At 37.8% G+C, this 15,698-nt stretch overlaps 1 protein-coding gene and 1 long non-coding RNA gene across 2 annotated transcripts in view; one reads left to right on the top strand and one right to left on the bottom strand.

Moving 5' to 3' along the window:
• Window positions 1–2,349: 2,349 nt before the first annotated feature.
• Window positions 2,350–15,698, top strand: part of LOC115790483 (protein NipSnap homolog 2-like) — a 30,469-nt gene continuing 17,120 nt past the window's right edge. Inside the window, 6 exon segments of the mRNA XM_030744288.1 lie at window positions 2,350–2,473; window positions 3,747–3,864; window positions 4,802–4,865; window positions 4,867–4,944; window positions 4,947–4,980; window positions 12,837–12,861. Coding sequence (XP_030600148.1) covers window positions 2,350–2,473; window positions 3,747–3,864; window positions 4,802–4,865; window positions 4,867–4,944; window positions 4,947–4,980; window positions 12,837–12,861 — 443 coding nt within the window.
• Window positions 8,904–10,679, bottom strand: LOC115790037 (uncharacterized). The gene is made up of 3 exons (XR_004020759.1): window positions 10,478–10,679; window positions 10,220–10,282; window positions 8,904–9,104 (listed from the first exon to the last, which is right to left on the bottom strand). It is a non-coding gene; the product is annotated as an uncharacterized LOC115790037 (long non-coding RNA).

The following is a 15,698-nucleotide window of genomic DNA, read 5'->3' as shown; positions in this document are numbered from 1 at the left end:
AATATTACTCTTGGAAAATAGCATCACCATTCGTAGCAGATCCAGCGGGCCTCAGTGTCCAGAGAGTAAGAGGGCCTTTAGTTTTTAGAGACTGTCAACATTATTGAGCTTCGCCAAGAGACGGCCAGTAAATTTTAAAAAAAATTCTGTCTCCATTTCGTGACGTTTCTTCCATTTTTCCCGTTAAAGAGTTTTTGTGTAAGTTTTTCCTTATCTAAATCCAACATCTAAGGACAGAGGGCACTACTATATACAGATCACAAAACCACCTGAAGCAAAGTTTTGCGACGCAGGTGTATAAAAGTTGAATTTGATGTTGTTTTATTGGAAAGATAGCACTAGTCAAGCTTTAATGTCACATGAGGTGAACTAAAATTAAAAAATTAACTAGCTTTCAACTTTAACTAGCTTTACATTTTATTCCTGTCAGAATTATTCAGAGAAAACCCCACAAAATAATAGTACAAATACCAGCAAGTCATATGGCAGCAGATCAGTGCATTTAGGTATGTAGACACGGTCAAGACGACCACGTATCATGGTTGTTGGTGCCAGACGGGCTCGTCTAAGTGTTTCAGAAACTGCTGATCAACAGGTATTTTCCTGCACATCCATCTCTAGGATTCACAGAAAATGTAAAAGGAACCCAACCTGGAACTCACAAGTACTTATGTGTACCTAATAAATTGGCCACTATGTGTGTTTGTGTGTGTGTGTGTGTGTGTGTGTGTGTGTGTATATGTATATGTATATGTACAATATATATTTTAATGGAATCAAATTCCAGTCATTCTTTTTTAGTTGCACAGATGTTTTAACCTGGCAGCTGTTTCGTATACAGCAGTGGATCAAATGAAGTTACACACATGATGCGATAAAGAACAGTTTCAAGGTACTACTTGTATAAACTGATCTGCACTTCAGCTCAGTACTTTTCAGTCTGATGCATTTATTTTTGGTAGCTATAATTTCCACTTCGTTTGCATATGAAGATTTTACAAGATGGGATTATCTTAAAGACTGCAACGCATAATGAAGCTCAAACTGCCAGACACTGTCTAAAATTATGAAACTTAACTCCAACCACAACTGTAAAATACTACTTCCACAATATTTATTAATTCTAATAATCCAGTAGCATTCATAATGATATAAAAAAATGTAATTTCAGTGCGTTTACTTTTGAAGTACATTTTGATAATATTACTGATTTACTTTCACCAAAGTAACATTTTTAAGGTTTCTAACCTTTCGGTGAAGTCTTTTACAGCATTTTTGTCATATTTGCACAGGAAACAGATGTGAGGACTTCATCCACTTCGGACACCGAACACCAGGGAGAGAAAACATAAAGAATATGAAAAGGAAGGAAGTGGCTTTCTAAAAACACTGTAAGAGGCTGTCTTTCTGTTTTAAGCTGAGTAACAGTGATTTGCCAAACTGCCATTTACCACTCCAGAGAAGTTAAGAATGGCAACATTCATTTTCTTATCTGTATTATATTATTAAAATACAAACACAGACTTATTCTTTTTTTATTAATCTACTTATAGCAGATCCTAAAAATGCTTTAGTGCCATGGTGTGCTGTAGAACTGCATTTACTCACTGCAGTGCCCAGACAAGATAAGGAGTGAAGATTATATATAAAGTGTCCAAAATATTTTCTCACACATCCGACAGCATTTCTTGGAAAGCTTTTTACCAGCAGGCATGTCTGTAATAAAGCCAAAGATAATAAGAGAAGAGAGAGGGAAATTGCAAAGACAGCCAGTTAGATAATATGGCTTGGAGATATTCAATTTGCTGAAGATTCACTCTGAACATGGTGTTCATGAGAGGCTGGGGTGAGGTGGGGGAGGGTGTTTTTTTTGTTTTTTTTTGTTTTTTTTTTACATTTCTAGACTTCTTGATAAATGTCATCCATGATTTTCTGGTGCATTAGGAAAGGATTCATATCAGCTGTTTTCACAGCTGTTCTTCTCAAAGTTGTGGTTGAGAGAAATTAATTGCACCCAAAATTGAATTCTCACTACATTGCATCTCATTGTTTTGCTGCATTGGAGCACCTAACATTATGGTTATTATGGTGCTGTAATGATCAAAAATGATCAAAAAAAAAGATTAGCCAGCTATTGTTGGAAACACTTAGTTATTACAACATAAAAAAATAACAGGATTAATAGAAGTCAAATAGAAGCAGTGACAAAAAAAAAAAACTCTGTGAAGTCTAGAAGTTAGTATAATCTAAATAAAATAAGAAATTTCTTATCCTTACTCTCAAGAAGAGATTTGTATTGCCCGGGGCTTTATTGAAACATTACACTCATCTTCACTCGTGCAGCATGGCATGGCACTGTTGTCCTACAGCAAGGCTGAGGCCTTTCTGTCTGGAGCTTGCATGTTCTTTCTGGTGCCTGTGTGGATTCGCTCTAGGTATGGTGGCTTCATCCCACAGTTAATTGTAGGTGCCTGTAGGTTAATTAAAGGTTCCAAATTGGCTGCAGGTGTGAATGTGAGAGTGAGTGGTTGTCTAGCTCTATGCGTTAGCCTTGTGATGGGCTGGCTGAGATGGATGGATGGATGGGTGGAATATTACTATATTATTATATAGTCCTTTCTTGACCTTCTGAGTGCAACAGGTGACTGACTGTGGCTCAGAAGGTGCCAGTGGATTGTGGGTAAGGTGCTAAATTCAGCAAAAATTGGACATGCATAGTCTAATAAAAATATAACAAAAAATCAAAGTCTATCAGTAGTTTACATTGTGATAAGACCCCTTGGATACATTTTAATACACGTGTAATGAGTTACCGTACACATACAGCTGCAGTCAAACTGAAGTTCTTTGTTACAAAGCTGATCTCACTTCTTCCATTAATAAAATTTGCCCTTTGTAAAACTATTCCACATCCATTCAGATTAATCCTGACATTATGGGAGATGTAATGTGCTGATGTGAAGCCCTACTTTAAATACTGTTTCACATTAATGTTCGTGGCAGTGGGGTCCTTTTAACTAAATACACAACCGAATAAAACGAATCAGTGGCTGAAAAGTAAGTAAGCATTTCCCACGTAGAATCAACCACCTTGATAAAGTTCCAGACTGAAAGCACGAAATTTAACTGGATATAATCATACTTTGAATTCCCAGACATATCCATATTTTGTCTTTTGTTATTCAAAAATGTTTCATGGAGAAAACACTCCCACATGATTCATGTCTTTGAACTTAAAACAAATCCCTCCATAGTTTCTGAATTCCACTGGTGGTAAGTAGTCTTTCTCCTAAAGCCAAGTAGGCTTTAGCAATATGGTCTTTGTTAGCTATATAGTCGCTCTGTCAAATAATAAATCAATCACAACTGTACTCAATTCCTTCATTCCAACCCCGTCACCCTCTCTATCACCCCTGTGCAACCGGATCCTGCAGTTGTGACTCGCTCTTCCCGAAGGTCTTGCAACATACAAAATATCAGTCAGTCAAATTTCAGAATCTCTCTGGAATCCTTTGCAAAATAATTTTAATCCTAACTTTATCACACCAATTCTCACAGCAACAAGTTGCAGTTCATTGCCCCCTTCCTTTGCTTCCACTCAGTCTTTGGACTGGTAAATAAATACTCCCAAAAAGAGAGATATAATTGGCTAGTTGAGCATGCATTAGAGGTTTCTGTCTAACACTCTAAAATTTTAATTTTCTTTTGATTTTATTGATGATTGCAGCAGAGTTGTGTCCTTTCAGGTCCAGCACTAAAGTTTAAAGGTGTATATGTTGCTGATCTGACTCTGGACAGTGGTCTTGAGAGTAGCTGTTGGGTTATGATTGGGATTGTAGAGCCCCCACCTGTTCAAAAAGTGTAGTATGTTTTGTGAAGTATGTAATCATCATGCATGGCAGGATAATACTTCATAAAATACCTTACACCAACCAAATACGGTTGGTGGTAGCAGACAGACTGGTCTGAGTACTTCAGAAAGTGCTGATATACTGGTATTTTCCTGCACATCCATCTCTAGTGTTTACAGAGAATGGTCTGAAAAAGAGGAAAATATCCAGTGAGCAGCCATTCTCCAGGCCTTGCGGATACCAGAGGTAAGAAGAGAATCCTGAACTGCTTCAAGCTGATAGGAAGGCACCAGTGATTCAAATAGCCACTTGTTACAACCAAGGTATGCATGCAAGGTATGAATGCACAATACACTGAACCCTGAAGCAGATGTGCTACAGGAGCAGAAGACCACCAGATGCCACTCTTATCAGCTAAGAACAGGAAACAGAGGCTACAATTCACACAGGATCACCAAAATTCTAAAACTGAAGACTGGAAAAATATTACCTCTTAATTTCTGCTGACATTCAGATGGTAGATCCAGATGGCAGATACCTTTGATCTGCCTCTGGACAGTGGTCTTGGTAGTAGCAGATAGGTTGTGATTAAAACTGTAGAGCTCCTATCTGTTCATAAAGTCTTGTATGTTTTGTGAAGGTCATCACCACATGCAGACCATGTTAAACACATCTGAAGTCAGAAGTTACAATGTTTTTATTTCTCACCTTTAGAATTATTCTACAGTTCCTTGAAAAACATGCTTTAGTCTGCCAGGCAGTGATTTGAGTACTTTAGATATTACAGCAAGAAAGATATATATAAAAAAAGGTCCCTTTGTGTGTTATTATCTGATGTTCAATTGTGTAAATGTTGCTGGGCTTTATTATGTTGAAATATATTCCAAGACAGGTTTCCACATAGGTGAATATGTTAAATGAAAGGTTATTGGGTTGTATTTTCTATTAAGTCCTACAGAAGGGAGGGATTCACATCCATCACAGTCTCCAGGGAAACCATATCTATCAGAGGCCCCCAATTTTTTTAAGGGGATGTCAGCAGAAGAAAATTTTACTGCTGGATATGATCCACAGCTGACCTACAGTAAGAAGTAACAGTGCGTGGGACCAACAGTGAACCTTTGTGCAGGTGATAACCTTAATAAAGTCTGCTTTCAGTTTTTTTTTTAGCCCCAGGGCTGTGGTTTATTGGCATAGCTTTATGAATTACCTACAAAGAAAAATTAGGTACACCTGTGTTTGCCCCACTCTGAGTAGAAAGTCTACCACACAGCAAGTCAAAAGTAGCAAATGAAACAAATGACAGAGAGCTCCTCAATTTCATTTTTGAGCAGAGATGCTTCCCCTTTAATCCTGATATCAGAGAAAATGTTTTTTGTTTTTTGTTTTTTTAATGTGGCAACTTACATACAGGTTCCAGATAAACTGGAGTTTTTCTATTCTACTTCAAAAAGTCTTAAAAAAATATTTTTTTTAAAAAAAGAAATTAAATTTGAATTCAGTTTAGTTGCTTCAGTTTTACGGTCCCGGTGTTGTGCTTGCAACATCCCTGAGTGCATTTATAAGTACCGAAGTTGGTTATGATGTTATTTTAAAGCCGTAGTGCATCAGGTTTACTAATATTTACCATTTGGATCCAGACACAAGCACAGGTTATCATAAAGCTTTTTTTCAATCGGCATGTTCACATGTGCACCAAATATGATCTGATTTGGAGAGTAAGCTGGTGTTGTGTTCCACATCTGAACATCTTATTGTGTTTTCAGAAGCTATGACACTCTGAGTACACCAATGGAAACCAGGATGGTACTTTCTGGGTATTCCTTGTTGGTACAGACCGTAGTAGGTGCTGAGATGGTCAGAAATAAGATAGGACAGCAGGCAGATGATCACAAACCCGGATAGAGATTTACTTGTTTATACAGCACATAAATAAACAGGTTTTTCATGTTCAGTGGAAACATCATATGTACAACATGATCAAAACCAGGACAAGACTCAAAACTGGGATATGAGTGCACATGTAAACATGATCATGTATACAGACTGACCTGACAGGTGCTCTTTGATGGGATGAAGTACAAAAAACAAAATCCAGGAGAATTTGCTATTATGTGGTGAAAGTATAACCATAGTGAAGTGGGGCACTGTCTTCAATTAAAATTACACTTTAAGTTTATTTTTAAAAAAAGAAAAAAAAAGAAAGAAAAACATGAAAAAAGACTAATATAGATCAACTCAAAGTCTTCATGAGGATCTGACGAACACACCATCATCATGAATTAAGTAACTGTCACGGCTGTGTGCGGGCAAGGCAGGGAGGACCCCAGTGCAGGACACGGCGAGAGCAGGTTCGGTGGGAGGTTTATTTGATAACTCAAACAATTACAAAACAGAAAACTCGAAAGCAGACACTAGGAACTCGAAGACAATACACACAGGCAAAAACTGACAAGGACCCGAACAAGGAACAGAGGGAAAACTAAGGGCTTAAATATACAGAAGGGGATTAGGGCAAGTGGAAACAGCAGGGGACGACAGGTGAACCAAATGAACCTAATGACAAGGGGAAGCAAAACTAAACACAAAGCACAGGAAACAGACCGTCAAAATAAAACAGGAACTGAGTAAACATAACAGACGCAGACCTAACACTGAAAACTTAAGGGAACATACACAAAAACAAGGGAGACTAAACAGCATACTCAAAACAATATATAAGAAACACAACCTGAAAAATACAACAAAAGAAAGCTACACAAAAGAAAACTCAGAACGCTGGGCCACCGGCCCAGGATCATGACAGTACCAGCTGTGGGTGGCAATCTGACAACTCCTACATATAACCCAAAGAAAGCAAGAAAGCACAAACCCCATAATGACAAAAGGTCAAATAGTAATGTGCATGTAAATGTACATAGTTTAGAAATGCTTATTGCCATATAATCCTTTCCAAGTATACTTTACTGTCTGTATAGTGAAAGTTAATATCTCAGCATCTGGGCTGGATTATCCAATGGGCATTCTGGGCAAGAGCCCAGGGGTCCAATCACTTGGTGGACTATCAAAGTGGCACATAAAAAAACTTAAAGGATTTGTTCTCTTAATTTTTAGGCAATGATACAATACTCCTGGCTCAACACTCATTTCTTTATATTTTGCTTCCAATGAGCCAGACTTTCTTGTAACCTTTAAAGTGGTCTTGAGCAATAGTGGGGGCTTTCTGGAGGTTTATCAGAGTTGTTGGTTTTTTTTGTTTTGTTTTTTTTTTTACATTGGCTGCTTTTTACTCATTTTCAGTCCAGTCCTTGTACTTGGCCATTTTCAAAAGGAATGTGTTTTTCATTTGTTAAGCCACTTAACACTGACCTATGAGTTATTCAAGCACCTGACAGGACCTAGGAAATGCATGCAACAAGTATTCACTGAAGCCTCATTAGAAATGGTCTCAGTGGAAGGGTGACTGTCAAGAGGCCATTCTTAAGGAAAGGAAACAAGGAGAAAAGATTGAGGGTTGCCAGATTACAAAGAGGTACAACAGTGAGTGTCTGCAGCCATCTGTAAAACACCATGGAGGCTCTGTCATGGTTTGGGGGCTGCAGTGGTGTTGGAGATCTTGTCAAAATTGATGGAATTATGAATACAGAAACGAACCAGCAGATTTTGATCTAGAAAACATCTGATTGGCGATGTTTTCATTTCTCAGCATAACAATGATCTGAAACACTCTGCCAATGCAGTAAAAGCATACCTGGAAAACACACAATGGAACACTATCAATCATAGGTTGGCCTCCCCAGATCCCAGACCTCAACATTATTGAAGCAGTGCGGGAATCGAGGGTTGGCTCAAGAGTTTTACACAATACAGTATAAGAAGTAGTTAAAGGATTTTTTTCTCTTAAATTTTAGATATTGATAAATTTGGTCACATACAGTGTCCTGAAAGGCGGAAAAGCAGGATGAGATGAGGGCAGACACTCAGAACCCACTGGAGAGCAGTGGAGCACAAGAAGGACAAACATTAATTTTTCATTCAATATCAGACACCTAAGGAAGTTATTTTTCCATTTTCAGTGAGGCACAATGCTTTCTCCATAATGATTAAGAATAATTTTGCCTACAAATATGTCTAAATATTGAAGAAAGATCAAAGCTGGCTGGAGTCTATCAAACATTTGTACCCTGGGGTCTGTAACTTGTTAATCTGGGGATGTTCTGCATACCTCCTCATGCTCTGTACCCAGCATGTCTTCATCCTTGCAAACACACACACACACACACACACACACACACACACACACACACACACACACACACACACACACACACACACACACACATACGTGTTTTTCCTCAAACGTGGGGACTCTCTTTAGGCCCCTGACTAGGTGGTTACACGTGGGGACCCAACTTTCTAAACGATCTAGAGGCTTGGTTTTAGGTTAATTTTAGTCTTCTATTTTTTTGAACATGAAATATCATCTTTAATATAAAAAATAATCAAATTTAGAAAATTTTAATCTTTCAGGTTTTTGGCTCCACATGGGGACCTGCTCATTTGACTTATCCACCAGGTGGCACTGTTAAGTTTTAGGGACCACTGAGATATATGAGGATGTCAAATATAAGCAATAAATAAGTCAATAAACCACATTATATTTGATTCTTTTTTGTTAAAAATTATTTTTAAGTACTGGTAACCTGTTTACTGCCAACCATCAATACTGGACTCTCCTTTCTGGTTTTATGCAAACCATTTTATTGCACAGTTTATAATATTTCAATCTTGTGGCAAAAAAAATATACATAAAAGCCAACATGTAAAACAAATGAAAAAATAAAAATTTATGTATTCATCAATACGTATTCATAAACATGAACATGCAATATGTATACATACTTCTATTACAAAACCTGACTGCAGCTGTCCCAAAACTTCAAAACTTTCAATCTCCAAACAGAACTGGCGTGGTTATGGTACTAACAAATGGCCCGTTTCCATTCACTTTAATAAAAGGTCAACGCTTACCTTTTGTGAAAGTCTCTCGTTTTAATGCATCTATGCGATTTTTCACATAGAACTTAACCGCTTGCCATGTCCTGTTCTCAAGGGCCACTGGTGAGGCTTCAATGCACTTCATACACTGGGCTTTCCCAGGAACCGTTCCAGAGTCAATACAGTCCATGAGCGTTTTCTCCACCGCCTGGATTTCTTCTTGGCTCCACTTCACTCTCTTCCTATGTGATGGCCCTGTAAAATGATTAGAGGGCGTAAGCATTCTTCAGTGAAAAAAAAGGTTTCAATCTTTGTGACAGGGCAAGTTATATGCTATTATGAAAACATTTCTTCACCACAGCAGCAGCACACTGCAGTAAAAGTATTATTGGGGGTGGGTGTATTACTTGTTGAAGCTGACAACTGGTAATAAATCAAGACACAAGTTTCACCAGCACTTATAAAAGCATCAGCAGGTACAGGAGAGAAATAATTGTTCAAAGTACATCACAAGAATAAATGATTAAGGTCAGGGGCATGTTAAAAAAAACAAAATTGCTTAATATATCAGACATTTCCAAAGGATTTCACCAAAAGAAAGGTTTTGAGTGATTTGATGGTGGCTAGAGACTCTGTGGACTTGAGTTAAGAGAGCATCAACATAAGTGGGGCACTCTAATGGATGAAGCCCAAATTTCCCTTTTTCACAGAGTCCAGCCTGGGAAAACTCAGCAGGGCCTGCGCAGTTTTAACACTACAGTGGAAAAAAAGTGGTGTTGAAAATGTTATTGGTGCAGTTAAACAAAAAGATTAAGCTAATCATCCACACTACCTTGGATGATGCTAGTTAGTTTGCTGTTCCAAGACAGTTCAAGGCGAAATTAGTGGGGAAGAAGGGGAGAAGAAATAAAACCAAACTATTGCTTGAGGGTATGCAGTCAAATGAAAAAAAAAAGCTATTCTAAAGTTTTATGTGTAGAGACATCATCTGGTCTTCACCAGGCTGCAAAACGAAGAAACCTCAGATTAACACCACACAGAAAGTGTTGTGAACTGTTAATAAATTTCCCATTGGTTTAGTTCAATAACAGATGGAGGAAATATTGGAAATAGGTTTACACCTGTTAATGTGAAGTATTCATTGAACAGTGACAGTAAATGCTTGTAAAAAATAAGTAAAAGTTTACGTGTTTTCAAGCCTGGCTTACAGGAGGAAAATTCAGTTATCAAGACATTGGACCCAATGGGTATTATTCTTTTTATGATAACAATTAGAAGTCAAGTAAATTCTTCGGTTTGAAAGATGTCTGTCTGGCAACATTTTTAACACTTCTGCCCATTTATAATCTCCAAGTTTGAAGACAAACTACCTTTAGTTGTGTTGGAGTTGCCAGAGACTTCCATGGCCACCGGTACCTTGTCATTTGATCTCTCTATGAAACAAAACAAAACTCAGAATATATATGCAACTTTGAGAAAATCATCAGGTACAGAATAAATTGAAAAACTTAGAAGCCAAAAAGAACATGCATGAAGAAGAGTAAGGATACAGGACAGTGGCCTCTAAAGGTCCAATATTTATCAGAAATCTGCAATCTCATTTTCTTTCCACTTAGAAATATTCTTACCTTTGGCTGAAGGCAGATCTTTGTTTTGTCCACCTTCAGTGGTGCATCTCCTGGTCACCCCAAATTGATCTAAATAAAGCAGGTCTATTAAGTAAATGAGTATTAAACAGTAAGCAGTCAGTGTGTTTGCTTTATACAAGCATCTTAAATGACTAGTTTAACAGCTGACCTTCTTAGGAATTCTTAAGAGCACTAAATCAGAAGCTGCTGACATTGTAATCTAATTTTCACCATCAACATTTAGTTTTGCGCTGTTAGCAACAGTTTTTAAAACAGTCTTCCTTTTATGGATGAAACTGTCAATCATTAGACAGGTTTCCATGATCCCTGGATTTGCGTAAAACCAAATATCAAAAAAAGAAATCCTGTAATGGAAACTGCACTAATTTTTTTTTTTCAAAACACTCCTCAATATCGAATTAACCTTTTTATGCTTCCAGGAGGTGGGTTTTCAGGCGATTTGAAAAATGTTAAAAGTGTTATAGAAACACTTTTTTCACATGTCCACATCTCTGGCAGACCTGGATGTGACATAGTCAATCTAAAGTTATCAAAATCTAGTTTCCAACTGTTTTTGGCCTAATTAATACGATGTAGTTGTCCTGTAACACGAACTAATCATTAGTCCATTTTCTTCAATGTTAAGATTTTGTTTTTCATTGTTTTGAAGAGAAGTCTCGCAGGACAAGATACAGAGAGTTACAAGAATTACACACACACTCGAAAAACAGCGATCAGTGGAAACACTGACCCCCTGCAGCACTGTCTTTATCGAACTTTCAGAGATAGAGGGACAAACAGAGACTACAGCGCGTTGTGCACTCTGCTGAGAAGGTGATTGGCTGTAACCTCCCATCTCTCCAGGACCTGTACACCTCCAGGACACTGGGGCGTGCAGGTCGGATCACAGCCGACCACTCTCACCCTGGGCACAGACTTTTTGACCCTCTCCCCTCAGGCAGGAGGCTACGGTCCATACGGACCAGAACCTCCCGCCATAAGAACAGTTTCTTCCCCTCTGCTGTTGGACTCATGAACAATAACCCTAAGACTGTTACCACCACCCTCCACAAACGCTGATGACCCTATGTCTATGCACCTGTCTGACTGCACTGATGTACATATTAGTGGAATATAGTCTACATTCTTTTATCTTTTAATTAGTCTCTGCACTGTATATTTTGTAATTTTGTAATATTGTGCTATAGTTATAGCTCTAATATCTCTGTATATTTGCAATTTGTATACTTGTATATTGTCTTATAGTTTTTATACTTATTTGTTTTTTTTTTCTGTAAGCACGAAGTACCGCAGCAATTTCCTAATGCTGTGAACCTGTTCACCCATATGGCAATAAAAACCTTCTGATTCTGATTCTGATATGATTTTCTTTTGTGCAAAAGTGTCATGAAAATACAGTTATCGTTAATTGACAATTTCATCCATACCTGGTGATCTGTAAGATGAAGTTGCAGGATCCCTCTCAGCTGAGTCAACCTCCTCTTCAGTGTCTGATCCACTGTCCACAGACATTTTCTCTGAAAAACAAAGTAACATCATCCATCATATTAAACTATTAGATGTCTAAAGCCACTTTAAGCAAAACTAAAAAGGCCAAAAGAAGGAGTAATGATAGAGCTAGTACTAAGCAACTAATAATGAAATATATATATGCTGCCATCAAAAAGTTAGCGCTATTCCTTGTTTTATTACCATTCAAGTGAGCAATTTGCAATGGGAAATTATGTGGTAAATTGACCAAAGGTTAAAACAAACAAAACAATAACAAAAAACTTACCAAAGACTACAAGAATTAGACTATATAATATGTAAAAGTGCCCACTGGGCTACTTGTTCCTACAGGTGTCAATTTCTCACATGCAATTCATTTATAAAAAGTATTGTTATAATTCACCAAATTCAAAAAAAAAAAAAAACATTTCAAAGAGGAAAAAAAAAAAAACATCATTAAAATAAATAAAATCTGCCATGCCAGGAGGTCAACTTAAATCTTCACTAATAAATCACACCAATTTACCTTGTGGATCAATGCTGATCTCATCCAGATTTCTTCCTTTGAAGTTGGAGAGCTGTCCTCTTTCCAGCGCCAGCAACACTTTACTGATTTTTGCAAGCTGTAATGTACCTTCAGGCAATCTGTAGAACTGACGATGGACTCTAATGTCATGGCCTAGGAAGTCAGCCAGGTCATCCATTTCATTGTCCTTTAGGTTAAGAACCTTTGACATGGTGGCCATATGCTTCCTGAGTTTGGTTGAGGACAATGCTTCTGGGTGTTTTGCTCCACAGCTTTGAGCTATCTCACGAATAATATCAGATCCTCTGAAGTGATTGAGAGTCTGTGGTCTGCCAAACATGTACGGATTTTCATCCAACACATCACAATGATGACGATTTTGTACAAGCAACTTCATCGATGAAGCCATATCAGGAGTGAGGAGAATGGGAACCTTTCGGCCGCGTTTGCCTTTTATCTCAATTCGCTGGAAGTGCTTACACAGCTTCTTCTAAAGTTCTGACAAAGCAAGCTCCACATCTGGATGGGTGACAGAAGTATCTCTCAAGGTAAAAGCATTCTGAGGCATCTTGGATACTTCTCCCTCTCTTCTCCGGTTGAATATTATCACCTCACACAATGTGATCTTGGCAAGTTCAGCCCAGTTCTTCTTTACTGCTTCTTCCTTCAGGTTTCTCTGGCACTCAATCCTTTTTGTGTCAAGATACTGATGCATTTTTCTGACATCATCAGCAAAGGGAATAAGCTGAGGAGCATTCCATTTAGCCTCATTCAAAGTCCTAAGGGCATGGGAAGAGACACACTCGCTCCATCTGGTCTCACAGATCTGTTTGAAAACTCGCACATTCTGAATGGTATTCTCATCGCCTGAGATCATAGCCTCACATTCAAGAATACTGGCCACTTTGTTGAGGTTGTGACCCAACTTGAGTGCTAAAGATGGTGTTTTGAAGACTTTTGTTCTCTCGTCCAAGCCAGCCACCTTCTGAACGGCATCTATGACGTGAGGGAAGTTAGCTGGCACAAAGAAATCTGACAGCATCTCCAACTTGCCATCTTTCTGTCCTTGCAGAACAACTCGTGCGGTCTCACGCATCTTCTGTCGGATGTATTCGTGTCTTGTAACATCTTGGCCATGTTTATTGAACAAATGTTCTCCTAATTTCAAGATGCACTTCTCACTGCGGACAACCTTTGTTATGTCATCATGGTGCATGTTAAGTACTAGTTTCCAAAATTGTGCATTGACACTGTCAGGTACTGGCTCTGCATATTTACAAAGGGCTTGGACTCGAGATGTTCCTGGCTTAAGTCCTTTGACTTTTTGACTGAGGTTACACCTCCGCATATGACTCCACAAGGATTTCCGCTTGAAGTAACCCTCACAGTAGATGCAATGCAAGTAATCAGCAGCTTTTGCAGGTTTGGTGGATTGTTGACGGGGTATGACCATTCCTTTTCCCTCTTTAATCACTTTATTATTATGGGCACGGTTTCCTTTGTTTCTCAATAAAGAGAACTGCAGCCATCGCTCTTTAGAGCCTTTGGGGCATTTCAGTGCATTTGCCACTTCTGGTTTATCACTGTGTTTTGCTTCTAGATGGCGTGACATTTTGCTATAAGGTTTATTACAAAATACACAATAATACCTTTTATTGTAAACCCTACTGCCATCTTCCTTCTTCTTCAGGGTCATGACTGTCACATCAGGTGAAGAAGATTCTCCATGGTCATTCATATCAGCTGAAGAAGATTCTCCAGGGTCATTCACATCAGCTGAAGAAGATTCTCCAGGGTCTTTTGCAGCCAAGGAACAAGAAGTGGTCACACGCCTTCTCTTAAGTGGTTGGACTTCCAGAGAAGAAGCTGAAGTTGTTTTCTGGGCTCTTTTCTTCCTCCCCTTAAGCTGTTTAACATCTACTGAACTGTCACTGTCAGATTCAGGAACATACTCTTCCTCACTGATCTCAGAACTTGATGGAGCCTCTTCTGTGTATCCAAGCATTTGTTCGTGTAACTAAAAGGATTAAAAAAAAAAAAAAAAAGAATACTTTAAGATACTCTCTCAAATATAAAACCAAATCATAAGAATCTAAAAATTTACAACTAGTATTTAAAGAAAGTTGAATAAAAAGAAAAACTCCCAATACTGGTATGATTTTTTTATTTTTCGGTGCTTGGAGCTCAAATGTTTTTTCAACTTTTTTAAGCATCCCCTGAACTTTGTTTTCAACCATCCATAAAATCATAAAGAGACTAGCTAAACTGGAAGTTGCTGAATGTTTTACAGCAATATGTCCTATAAAGAAGCTTAGATTTTAAATGCTACAGTTTTCCCTCCATTAAAACTTTTTTTGTGTGTGTGTGTAAAATTAACTTGATTTTGTATCTCTAAATCTGTGACTAGGAAAGCTCTTTGGGAGTAAATGTCTTACGCTAAAAACAAGCTTAGGTTATTCTTATGGTACAAATAATTTTAATTTCTTTGGAAAGAGAGTCAAAAATAGAGGACATATTAAAAAAATAATGGGTTCCTTTGATTTATTAATTTTCTTCACTTTTTTAAAAAAATTGTCTTTTTTTTTTTCAGGCAAATGCATCACAATCCATATTTAGAGAAATGAAATTAACTTACTAATCATAATCAAATCATGAGTAAAGATTCCCACCAACAAACAAGGTTACCCCAAAAAGTGACAGATTTACCAGCACATGGCCACTAACTGAGTTAGACAATTTGTTTTTAAATAGTGTAATAAAACAATACAATAATCCAGGAAAAATAGAATTTCTAACCCAAGTGAGTTTTAATATTAGGGTAAAATAGTGATACCAGTTAAAATAACAAACCAAGTACCTCCTAGGTTAGACTATGATGCTTGTAGATAAACTTACAATCACACTGTTGGTTCTGGCGAGCTCAGGCACACTCATGTCCTGGATTACTGCAGCTGGTGTTGGACCAAGGATGATGGTATCGTCACTCTCACTGGATGACTGTTGTGATTGCTAAAAATTGAGAAGTTTAACACTTAAATTAGTCCACCCCAAAATGAAATGCAATGCTTCAATACAGAGCTAACTTTAACTGTATCAAGGTATTTAAAAATTCCAAAGATGTCAGTTCTCAACAGCACCAAAAATGCAAAGGGTCCTTCAGATTAAACTTGAGTTTCTGAATCT

This window comes from Archocentrus centrarchus, chromosome 13 (genome assembly GCF_007364275.1).
Source record: "Archocentrus centrarchus isolate MPI-CPG fArcCen1 chromosome 13, fArcCen1, whole genome shotgun sequence".
Taxonomy (NCBI): domain Eukaryota; kingdom Metazoa; phylum Chordata; class Actinopteri; order Cichliformes; family Cichlidae; genus Archocentrus; species Archocentrus centrarchus.
Note: the sequence above shows the minus strand (reverse complement) of the source record. Positions and strands in the feature narration are given on the sequence as shown.